This window comes from Anas platyrhynchos, chromosome 18 (genome assembly GCF_047663525.1).
Source record: "Anas platyrhynchos isolate ZD024472 breed Pekin duck chromosome 18, IASCAAS_PekinDuck_T2T, whole genome shotgun sequence".
NCBI lineage: Eukaryota > Metazoa > Chordata > Aves > Anseriformes > Anatidae > Anas > Anas platyrhynchos.
This window is the reverse complement of record NC_092604.1, coordinates 6,124,351-6,136,817: the sequence shown is the minus strand read 5'-3', so window position 1 is coordinate 6,136,817 and position 12,467 is coordinate 6,124,351. Positions and strand designations below refer to the sequence as shown.

Genomic DNA, 12,467 nt, shown 5'->3' with positions numbered 1-12,467 from the left:
CCTGGCCGCTGCGGGAGGGAAGGCTCTGACGTTGGGACCGAGGAGGGAAAGATGTGGGCCCTGACCCACAGAAAGCCCTCCTTCGGTGGCAGGAAATCAGCACATCGCTATTGATTTCCAGGGAACGCGGCCAGCATCCACCCCCCCAGGGCACTGTGCTCGGTGCACCGGCAGGCAGGTTAGGACAGGCTAATTGCTGTAAAGGCCATCATCGTCACCGACGAACCCTTGCCTGTTGCATCGTGCCTCTCGATGAGCAGCGCCTGATTACTCAGGCCCGTTAACGACGTCCGGGCCGCACCGTGCAGCCGCTGTGAGCTCCCCACAGCAGCAGCAGCCCCGGGGGCTCCAGCAGCAGCACACACCACGTTGTTGCACAAGTGTCTGGAGCATGGCACGCACAGGGCTGGGAGCCCAGCAGCCACCCCTTGGCATGCCGATACCTCATGGCCGGACCTTGGGGTGTTTCGGCAGCTCCCTCAGCTCCTTGATGGTTCGCCAGGCTCAGCTCTCCTCACGGGAAGGTTTCTCCCAGCTTAGGGTCTTCAGCTTGGCAGGACAATGTCCTTCAGCTTCTCTGAAGCCAGAGTGACCTCCAGGACTTCTCAACAGGCCTGAGCCAAGACCTGCTTGTCAGGACTTACTACCCTCCTGTTCCTGTGCAATCCCCTCGAAAGGGTAAACCCAGCCGTGGGAGCAGCCGCTTGCAGTGCCTGCTCCAGAGGTTTCAGCAGCCAGGGGAAGTTATTGCGTCTATTTTCAGCAAGGCTTACATTGGGCCCCGAGCGAGCACAGATGTTTGCAGTTTTCTCGGCTTCCACCTCTACCAGTGCTCCTCACTGAAGCTTGGCCTCAGAGGGCACGGGCACAGAGGCTGCGTCCTCCCAAAACGCTGCTCCTTGGGACCAGTGAAGGGGCCTGTGCCTCCACGTGCGTATGTCAGAGACGTATGTGGTGCCACGCATGCCGCAGAGCAGAGCCCACAGAGATGTGCGAGGAGATGAGGTGACTATTCCAAAGGAACATTTTGTCATTTCCCTCCTCAGGGGCTCTGTGTTTTGCTTTAAGCCACTTCAGATTATGAGAAATCCTACTAGCTGGTCTCCAGTGGGATCTTTAATGGTTTAATAACTGAACATTACTGAACATATTTCCACTAGCCTCTTTCTAAAATCCCATCATGAGCTAATTTCCTCTATTGTCATTACATCTGCAACTGGTCTTACATTTAAAAAAAAAATCTGTACCACTGCGAATAAATGATTTGGTTTATTGCACCAAGCTCTCAAGGCCAGTATTTTAAGTAGCGGCTGGTAATTTGGGGTGTCCAATTCCACACACCCTCAGTGGGGTACGATTTGCAAAGTCTGAGCTTAATTTCCACTTTGCCTCTCGTATCACAAGGAGATGTGGCAAAATGTTGGAATTGGGCATCAGCGTGGAAATGCCCCACACCATTCCACATTTTAGAAGATCCTGGCCAAAAAGAGCAAGGTCAGGTTTGGGTGAAGCAACCATATCACGGATGCTTCAGGCTGGCACCGTGCTCAACGCTTTGCACACCGTGCAATGAGGCACCCAAAGGGCTTTGCTTTGTCTGTCACTGTGTTATCCAATACGGTATTAAGGACAGCACAGATATGTCAGTATTACTTCCCATTTAAGGATAGGTTCAAGTTTAACAGAAACTTGAAATTTATTTCCTAGGAAAGTATTTTAAAATAAAGAGCCCAGGAAATGATCAGGCCAATAGTTCAGGAAAAGTAGCAGGAAAAAAAAAAAGCTGTACTGGCTGACGCTGCTGATAAAAAGGTAGGTAACACATTGCTGCTTCTTCTGCGGTATTTGAGGCTCACTCCAAGTTTTACAAGAGAGTTATTTTTAAATTGTTGCATAACACATGTCTGTCCAATATTTCTTTCCTCAATCAAGCAAAGAAAATGCATTTGTTATTCCTGGGAGATTTCTGGTACTTCTTATCTTATTTAGAGCCCAAAATAAAGATGCACACAAGGAGGCAAACATCAGAGAGAAATTATTATCCATGAGATAATGCACACCCTAATTTACCACATATCTGAGACCTGCAATAAATTATTTCACCCCGCAGGAAAAGTCTCATTTGACCTTCATTTTTTTTTTTTTCCCCTGCAGCTGAAAACTCTGCTACTACTTCTAGGTCGGGAGTTCAAATTCCAGCCTGGCTGGGAGCGATTAAGTATATCAATTTCTAATAGTATCTATTTGGTTAATAAGAGGACAGCAGTTAACATTCACTTTTTCAGGGACATGGGCACCTGGCTAGGTTGCAGTCTGCAGGTCTGATCTCTCTCGGGCTCTGTGCATCGCTCCAGCTCCACTGCAGACATCAGTCCTACGCAGAGCAGTCCCCGGGGAGTCCCTGGAGGGAGCAGAGCTGTTCCGTGTCTCTCCTGAAGCAAAGTGTCACTCCCCAGACGGGGCAGCCGCTGTTTTCTGGCTATCCCCATGCTCTCGAGTCATTTCCTTGAGAGGCGACTGGGCGTCATTCAGAGCAATGGTGCATTTCGAAGTTAAACACAGCCTGAAAAATCACTCTGGCTGCCCCATTTCAAGATCGCAAAGCTGTGAAGATACAAACCGCCCTTACTACCTTATTCTTGCATCATGTGCAGCTGAGCCAGAACAGGAGCTACGGACTTTGCCAAGTGCCAGCTATAGCTACAGTGTTACATAAGAAACCGCAACAGCGAAGAATCACAAATCTATCACTACACTTGGCACCAAATGGCATCTTTGCACAGGCTTAGCAGAAAAACTGCCTACTGAATGGGCACAGACCATCAAATTGTTCTTTCTCTTCTCCAGGGCAGGGTTAAGGCAATTTGGCAGAGGGTGGTAAGGGAAAAAATTGCTGTATCTGTTCTGTGTGTGGGGTCAGGAAGCAGGTTTTATTTGTTCGCACAGATAACCTGGCACCTTTAATGAAGAAAGAGAGAAAGAAGGAAAGCCATCAGAATGTGGCTTCCAGCTGTCAAGTCACATCAGCCAAATGGAGATGTACAGTCCCTGAGAGCAGCAGCACTGCTAGCCTCTAACATTTAATTGTGAGCTCTTTGAAAGAATGCACCTGGTGTATTTTTTCTGCAAAGCACCCGGTGCACTACTGGCAGCTATAAATAATAACAGCCACTACCTCAGCATTTAGCAGCACAACATATGTGAAGGAAAGAGGCAGGAATAGTGGATGGAAAAGAAGAAGGTTTCTTCTCCCTGTTTTACCAGGCCCTCGGTGGACGAGCTGGGGTACGGCTCCTGCCTGGCACAGGGAGCAGAATGGGTCATCCCTGCTGCCTCCCTGCCCTGGAAGTCAGAGGTGAGGCCGCACTGTTTGGGGAGAGGAAAAAAATTCCCTAGGTGATGATGCTGGAGGTGAGGATGCTGCTAGGGGAGGACTTGACTCCTACCAGCACTTCGCCCCTGTCAGCATCTTCGCCTCTGCAGCCAGCTGCAGCCAGCTTCCTGCTGTTGGAAGGGAAGGTGTGGAGCAGGAAATCACCCACTATTTTTTTGTTTTTTCTTCTTGGGAAATTCTCAGGTTCATCAGGGAGAAGCACAGCGATCGATACCAGCTGCACGAGGCAGGAGCCAACAAAGAACGCACCCAGTGCTGGCTGGGGAGCGCCGGGGAGGCGTTAAGAGGAGGATGCTCGCTGGCAATCTCCAGCACCTCTGCTGAACTCCGGGACTGCTGCGATGTTGTACACCAGCTGAAGATTAAACTTCACGACTTTGCCAAACTGACCACAAGCAGCTCCACTCCATTTGAAACTCTTCACTGACACGCGAAGGCTTACAGACAGCGAAAGCACGGCTGTTAGTCCAGCTGGAAAACCAGGTCAGAGACGAATAACAAGGACTCTGGGTGAAAAACTAGGCAAGAACTAGAAGTGCTAGTACTGTACCTGAAACTGGATATTATAGGGGTAAGAGAAACCTGGCAGGGCACAGGGACAGAAGGCTGTTTGCTCCTTGGGAGATCCCAAAATAGCTTTGTCCATGCAGCACTGCACAGTAGTGACACAGTAGCTGCAAAGAAATGAGCAAGAAAGCATGAATAAAAGTCAATCTGTTCATGTTGAAGCTTGGTTAAGGCGTTTTTACTGGAAATGAGCAGTAGACTTTCATATGGATATAGACAGGGATCTCTTTAATACATTACTAGAGAGAAAAAAAAACTGGAGAATTGTGTAATTATGGGAAAGAAACCTCCAAGATGAAGATTAGGGAATAAACACTTTTAATAACAGCAGGTCTTGGGAACTGCTAGAGGTGATAGAAGGCATCAAATACTTCTGGACCCAACGAGAAATGACACTGTTTTGCACTTCTAGTAGCTGAAGTTGGTTGGATTGAAAGGAACACTGAAGTGTAATGGAAATTTATCTTTTAGTTACCACCTTGAGGTTAAATATTTGCAGGAATTAAATGTTTGTTAAAAATCTAAACCCCAAAATCCACTACCTGCAGATGACAGAGCTGGCACATAGACTCAGCCAACACAGAGAAGGATGGAGTTACAATGCAGGTATAAGCGATTTGCAGAACTGGATGTCTCAAAATGGTGCATACGTTGGTATAAGGAGGGTCGAGAAATTCAGAGTAAGTTCAGAGCTCTTCATTTCATGGAAGCAGTTGGTTGTATTTATTCAACTTCAAGATAACTCTGAACCACCAGTGGGGCATATCCACAAAAAAGCATATGAGGTTCTTGCACGCATCAAGGCAAGGCACTTCCAGGATTGTTGGGTAAGTATTCACGCCGTTGCAGAAGGACATCTGGAATACCATATACAGTTCTAAAGCCTGTTGGGAATCCAGATGTGTAGCATGCCGGTATCGCACAGACAACCGAGCAGCTTTTGTAGATAAATCTGGGTGTGTAAAGTGCTTTCTTAACATTTCAGTCCTATCTTAGATACTCCCCAATATTTCCTGGCATATCAAGAGAGATTTGGCATGGTAACTGTGGAGGAGGGGTGAGCAGAAGATGATGATAATATGGGCTTCAGCTTTTGGTATCAGGAGAACATCCACCCAGTGATCTGTATCTTGTTTGGGTGGAAATATGGTGTTAATTATCTTCATGACAGATGGATCTGGCAATTCATTTCAGCTGCTTTAGATCATACATTCCTCTGGCTGGTAGAGCTTCAGAAAATAGAGAAATAGATCTTCAAGATGAATGTGAAGGAAGGAATGCCATAATAAGGACAGATGTTGCCATGAAATTTTAGTGTTGCATTCAGCAGGGCCTTAGCTTTACATATCATCTTTGTGATATTCATATTTTTTTAGACCTCTGTTCAGCTGGGCCTGTCTCATGTGAACGCAGCCTTCCTATTGAGTTGGGGGGCTAAAAGGCACACCACCAATAACTGGGCACAGCGAATTTTCCCTCACCACAAATAGCCACTGCTGATTCTCCAGCCTCTCTGCCTGTTCGTATTTTAAGGAATTTAGCAAACATTTTACACACATTCAGACTAAGGAGTGTTTTCCATCTCCAACAACGCATCACCTAGGGTTTCTGACAAATCACATATCATACGGCCTCTTCTGATTGGATACCAAACAAGCACAAATGCCATCAATAACGCAAATTCTGAAACAAACAATGGTTTCAGATAAAGCGTGTGAAGTGCTAGGGACTCACGAACAATACCACAGCAAGCTCTCCAAATTCCTGCAATCTTGATGACGGTAATTTCCAAGTCATTCTGCAATCACTTCAAGAAGCCCTAGTGAGATCTGTATCCCACCGTCTTAGGTGCTGAGTTAAAACACAGAAAGTGGCATTGAGTTCGCAAGCTGAGCACTGAAGTGAACTCCTGACTCTAACAAAATATTTAAAAATACTTTAGTTGCTTAAACAGTAGCGGCACACAGTTGGTGACCAGTCCCCTCTATTATCAAGGAACTGAAAAGGAAGTAGGTGGACAAAAAGCTAAATCTGAGAAGAAATACATTTTCTCACACACTATATGAGAAAATACAGATTTCTCTCTCAGTCTTTGTTCTTTATTTTGAAGCATGAATGCAGCATCTCTAGGTGTCATTAGGTAAATAAAGCACTGATCAGTGTAGGAATAACTCATAACAGGAGAGCATATTTGCTTCTCAGTGATGCTCAACTCTGCATAACCAAAACCAGCACCAGGGCTTTATGACAGCACTCTAAGGCTACCTCAGTCAATGAAAAACCCTACGGGTGAACAGAGAAGGTTACAGAGATGACACGATCCACCATGTGTCCTCACAGTTTGAGGTTTCCTATGAAGTCTGGGGCAGAAAAGTTGGAGAAATTTCCAATTCTCTGACACTGTAATTCTGACAACTTCCCAGAACTGCCCTGGGCCTCCCTCATCCTGGCCTGCCCAAGGGGAGAGCGCAGATCACTGCTGGCAACCTGGCTACCAGAGGGTGCTGGGCTGTGCTCCCTGCTGCCAGACATGGTGATCCCCAGGGGCTGATGCCTCGTTGTGCCCGTGACATCCCTGGAGAGCCTCCCATCACGGGAGCTATCTTCTCACTGAGCTGTTAAAAGTCCATGGTGGCTCCAAATGAATGTGAGAGCACCTCGGTGACAGCAGAAGCCCTCCTGTAAGGCCAGAGGGAGGGCAAGGCAATAACCACCTTCACTGTTCCATCTTGCATGTTATTCCGAGAGAACCGCCTCAGCGAGACCCTCTATGTAAGAGCACAACCCGAGCTTTGGATTAAATCGTGAGCTGAGACTTGGAGACCTGCAGAAGAGGCTCCTTCCTTATCACGCGTGGCAGTGTGAAGACTCAGCAGTTCTGTGCTGCACCTGCCCTGACCTCTTTTTTCCCCCATTGATTTATTTCTCTTTCTGCTCTCTTCCTGGGCACTGCGTCTCATTTTGTATCACAAATACCAGCAATCCTGGCCCTCGGCTCTCGGTGGAAGCATGTGTACCTTGCCTGCTTTCTCTAGGTCCAAGGATAAGGCCCTGTTCCTTAGAAATGTTTGTTAGCCTCTGCTCGAGCCAAGAGCTGAGATTAAAATTCAGCTTCAGAACAGAAGGTCTGGCATTATTTTGCATTTCTTAATAAAAGGTTTCCACTGTCGTAGTTATTTCCTCTCCTCTGCGGAGCACCCACTGCTGACTAGGCAAGGGCTATCCATTAAAGGCTGTCTCTCTCCTCACCTTAAAGAGAAGTTCCCTCTCTTTGACGGGAAAAAGGTAGGAGAAATTAATTTTTCTTTCAACATCGCCACACCTGGGGAAAGGATCTTGCTCACAGATAACAGTGCAAGCAAATATTTTCTTTGGGAGAAAAAGAGAAAGTGAAGATCAAGGTCAGAGGAGGCAAGAGTAAAGATACTGACTGCCTTCAAAATAACCTTCCATAGAACATGTGGGGGTGTCATTTTGTTTCATATGGAAAACACGCAAAGACATAAAAAGGAGGGGTAACTGGCTTGGGGCTTGCAGAGATAAAGGGGTTGCAACGTCTGGTTGCACAGATATGCCAAATTCCAGCTGTACAGAATGAGACAAACAGGCAGATGAGAAAAGGCTGAGACACACTCTACTTAGCCCTACATATATGTGCAGGAGCACAGCCCAGCGCCCCTGTCCCTGCCCTTCCTGAAGCACCTTCCCTTCCTCCCTGCTTACAGAGCGTGTGGACGGCGGCAAGCCTATGCACAAGATGCTCATGGAAAACTCATCTTGCTAAACTCATCTTGCTTTTGCCTCTTCCACAGATCCACCACCCCGTGCAGAGGTTCACGACTCTGCAGCTCTCGAGGAACGGCCGAGCAGCAGCCTGGACTCACAGCACCAGGCTACAGAGCTGCAGGAACCTCCAGCAGCGGAGGAGATGAACCAGCGCTGTGCACATATGGGTATTAGGATAAAAAAAACATCACTCCGCTTTTCAAGATTTCAAACACACGCCAAAGTCCTGCATGAAAAACAGCTACAAGTGTTTAAAGAATCTGCATCTTTGACTCCTTACCCAGTGACTAAAGACTTCATTTTAGCTTTCCAAGTGTCTAGTCGGAGCTCACTGTCTGGATTTTCCCTGCAGTCCCTGGAAAGACGCAGGCACCCTGAGCCAGCTAGACTAGAGTGTTTGGTTAGGTTGGCTCTGCCAGCCTCCGGGAGCAGCTGTTTCTGTCTGCTGATCACAGGTAGAGCCCAGAAAGACAAACTCAAATTTTATGTCTGATTTTTAGCTGGCTATATAACTAGGTGCGACATGCAGACAGGTACAGTAACGTTACCCTACATGATTTATTCAATGCCACGCAGGAAAACTGCCATTTATCCCTAGCTACTGATTTAATCGTTAGAGCACCTTTTCCCTTCAGATGGCTAAAAACTAGAAGTCACCCACAAAATCATAATAAAAGACATGGGAATAGAGCTCAGAATACAAGTTGTGTTTTGGGCTTTTTTTTTTCATGTTTTATTATGAACTCAAAACTGGACCTGTTTCTGTGGGAACTTGTGCTAAGGTATGCAAATATTTCAAACCAAACCAGTCCCATTTTCCAATGTGAGTGGGCCAGGTTTCAGGCAAAGATGCTTTCACAGCAAAACCCTGGGAAAATTTACCATTTTCCACGTTTCCAATATGCCACTATTCATCTCATTTTAAGTGCCAGCAATTGTTGGAACAAGGCTACAACCCAAGAAAGCTCTTAAGCACATGCTTAACTTTCAGCACATGAGTAACCTCAGCAAGGTTAGGGGTTTTGCTTTTATATTCACTATTGTGAGCTACCTTGAATTTTGAAACCCATAGGGACAATTTGCATCTTCTGAGCTGTGTAATTGCACCATGAAAGGGATGGCAGCTCATGATTACTGAATTGTTAATTAATCATTTTTATTATATTTAAATATGCTTCAGAAGACCATAATGATGTATGCTTCCTTGATATTAGCTGTACTAATTAGATCATCTTTTCTAAATTAGAGTGCAGTTTTCTTAGCAGGTTTCCTTTTATCTGGTGTTCATTTTCAGAAGAGTTTCATGTTGTTCCCACAGATGAGTGAATCACTTCCAGGGAATCATGTTATGCAGAAGATGTTTTTCTTACTTCTGTAGAATGCCTATGGGTAGATCATGGATCTCTGCAAAATCATTAAATATTTTGAAAACAGGCTTTCCTCAACAATCATACATTCCTTGACTAGTTGAGCATAACTGCATCTGGGATGAAATTCAGTCCCTACAACAAACTAGCATATTTGACATGTTTACTGTGCAACACAGTCTGTGTTAGTGACACATGAAAGCAGAAAATGAAAGCAGCTGAAATACGTTTATATACCTGAACATGCAATTGTATTTTTTGTATTCTCTTGTAAGGAGCGAATTAGAAGTCTCAATGCTCCAGCACAACAATTCTGTCTCCGTCTCCACTGAAATATTACCTTGAGAAGATTTCTAAGGAAATTATGTCCATGTTACTCCTGAGGTTACCTTAAATAATCAACTTATCAAAGCTCAGGTAGTTTGTGATATCCTTTCTGGTTAAGGAAAAACCAAATTTTACATTTCTGCACAACCAGCCAAGAAATTCCTTTAAAACTACCTAAGAAAAACCAGACTATTTCACCAGAATGTAATGTTCCTACCTTACAGAAAGAAACTATGACAATATCCTCTCTTGGTGATATATGATATGTCTACCTAGTTTAAAATCTTAATATTCAATAGCAATACCAGACATCAACAGGCTGAGGAGAAGAAGCTATTATCTTTCTCTGAACAAGTCTCTGAAAGCAGTACTTACGTGTCGACAAATCTTCTGCTGAGGTTTGAGATGACAACTGGAGATCCGGACTGGAAAGGAGGATCCCGAACGACTTTGTACTGGATGGGTTTGCAGTCCGTGCATAGCGTGCTGTGGGGAACGGAGCTCAGCATGGCAGCATCGATTTCCAGATGCTCATCCAGCGTGTAGATCTGGATCCCGTACACCTCCTCGCCCACTTGCCTCACATCCAGCTTTATGGTCAATGGGATGTCGCAGAAGACGTTCTGCGGCCCAAGAGAAATGTTCTTCCCGCTGACAGTGAGCAACTTGATGTCATTCACCGCTCCGCTGGAGTCCCAGTCCGGGGAAACAAAGGTCACCCAGACTGTGAGGGACTCTGGAGTCAGGGGATAACGAAATTCCAGCTGCAGGTAGCAGCCCTGTGGCTCGGGACAGGCGGGGGGCACCGTGTGTTGGTTGACTGCCGAGTTGGGACTCCACGTTCGGACACTGGATTTACAAGGCTGCTCAACGTCAGGGTGCCCTGGAAAGAAAGAAGGAAACACAGAATGTGCATAACAGGACTGAGGGAACACGGCTTATCATTGGCATTAGATTAGTCTTGAAAGAAACTGGTGGTGTGAGAGCACATCTGTCCAGGGAGCTCATTATTTACTTGAGCAGAACAGGCACGGCCAGCATGTGGAGGAGGAACTTCATGCCAGCATCTTGTGGCTGGGACAGAGAGACACAAAGCCATTTGGAGTGCCCAGCAGAACCGACTCCAAACGACACAAACTGTGCCAGTGTGTCTGGTCCACTTGGTACCTTACCTTTATTTCACCTCAGTGCTCCTACATACCCCCCTTGTCTGTTACTCTAAAGTTTCACCTTTTTCTTGTCTTTAGCAAAGACAAAGAAAAGAGATTTTACTGATTCCAAGAAGTTGTCGCATTGTGTGGTTGAGAGGCAAAATATTCAGTTCACTCCTATGCCCTTTACAGGCTAATCCTGCACATTGTGTAAGACCCCTTTTTTTTTTGGAGGCACAGGTTTGAGCTGGCTCTTTGCACTCGTCATGATGAAACAACAAGCACTTGTACTTTTACATTTCTCACCGTTGGCTATGTTCAACTACACGGGAGGTATTACTAAAAACTAATGAAAGCCACAATGCTTGCTAGGATCCCAAATACTATGGTAACATTACAATTTGGCACAGAGTCATGGACTGCAAGATCCAGAGAGGTCAGATGGGTGGAACAGTTGGTAACAGAATCCAGTGAGAGCTATAAATTCCCTCTTCCTTCCCAAATAATCACACAAAAAGGGAGCAAGCAGGACAGAGAGAAGACAAAGTATGGGAAAGAAGAAAGGGAAAAAAAAAAAAAAAAAGATAAAGAAAGGTAAAAAGAGGAGAGAAATGCAGAAGGCAGAGAAAGACAGCAAGAGAGAGAGCACAGCTGTTGGCAACTGAGGAAGAAAGCAAGATAAAGCACTGGGCAAACACGACCAAACAGGACATCACTACTAATTTAAAGAGAAAAGGGCAATGTGTGAAGGTTATTCTTATTGTCTGTGATCCAGTGAAGTGATAGAAATGTGCCTTTTCTGTCAAGGATACACATCCCAGGGAATTCTCCTGTCCATACGAAATGAACCCAGGTGCAGAACGATTTCCTTGTGTCTCAGCCATCTCCTCAGAGAACCAACACAACTGTCCCACGGATGCACAGCTTTTATCGCTTCTCCCTCACCCGCACGTACCCACAGCCCTCCTCTCCTCCTCACACACCACAGAGCTGTGGCGATGCCACTCAGCCGAGCATCTGGACAGTCCGAAGCAGCGATACGCTCTGCAGGATGCCAGAACTCCATTTAACACCCTCGATTTTATTCCCCCTGGCAAGCTCGCGAGTACTCAGTGCGTAATCACTCAGAGCAGCGACAACCTCACTCAGCTCACGTCATCTCCCAACGCTTGCTGCCATCCACGTGTGCTTGGCTGGGCCCGCCGATGACTTTCACACAGATTCACAGAGAGCTGCTGACTGCAGCCCCCAGAAGTTGGGTTTTAACCCCACCATCTCGTAGCACTTTGGAAAAAATTGTGAGTGCTATTGTTGGCACCTCGCCGATAGGAAAATGGAGTTGATTAATAGCTCACGGCCTGGCAGGTTTTTAGATGCGGCCCCCCATTGGGCTCCTGCAAATTCACCTCTGCCAGTCCAAAATCTCTGCAAGGCTTAAACAGTGAATAAACCTCCATACTTTAGTAGACCAGGGAGTGATCCTCTGAGTTCAGGTGAGCTGAACTCAACCACTGGTGCAGGGAACTGAGCGAGCACTCGTGCCTGCTGAGCGAGAACTGCTCTACCTGGCAAGAGTGGGAGCTTGACCATATTCTTGCACAGACTAAAAGCCTAAATGAAACACTGTGGTTGAGATAAAGTCCTCTTCTTATATATTAGACACCTCGAGCTGAGTAAGAAATGCTTGTTTAATTGCAGGACAAGATCAAAACGTTATTCCATGTAACTAGATTTCCCTACATGGCTGCATACTATGAAAATCATAAATATTTTTATTTAAAAGGAAATGATGGAGAGGTTCTTGTGCCCCTGTATACTTAAGTTCTGAAAACCCTTTAGCTTATGAGACTGTCAGCAAGATCAGTCATAAAAGAG

The 12,467-nt window shown here is 46.0% G+C and overlaps 1 protein-coding gene across 10 annotated transcripts in view; it reads right to left on the bottom strand.

Annotated features, from left to right (window-relative positions):
- Positions 1 to 12,467, bottom strand: part of PAPPA (pappalysin 1) — a 383,667-nt gene that overhangs the window by 99,655 nt on the left and 271,545 nt on the right. For all 10 annotated transcript variants that reach the window (XM_072025100.1, XM_072025099.1, XM_072025103.1 and 7 more), the window contains one exon: positions 9,817 to 10,324. In XM_072025100.1, the coding sequence (XP_071881201.1) occupies positions 9,817 to 10,324 (508 nt within the window). The remainder of the gene's footprint in view (positions 1 to 9,816; positions 10,325 to 12,467) is intronic.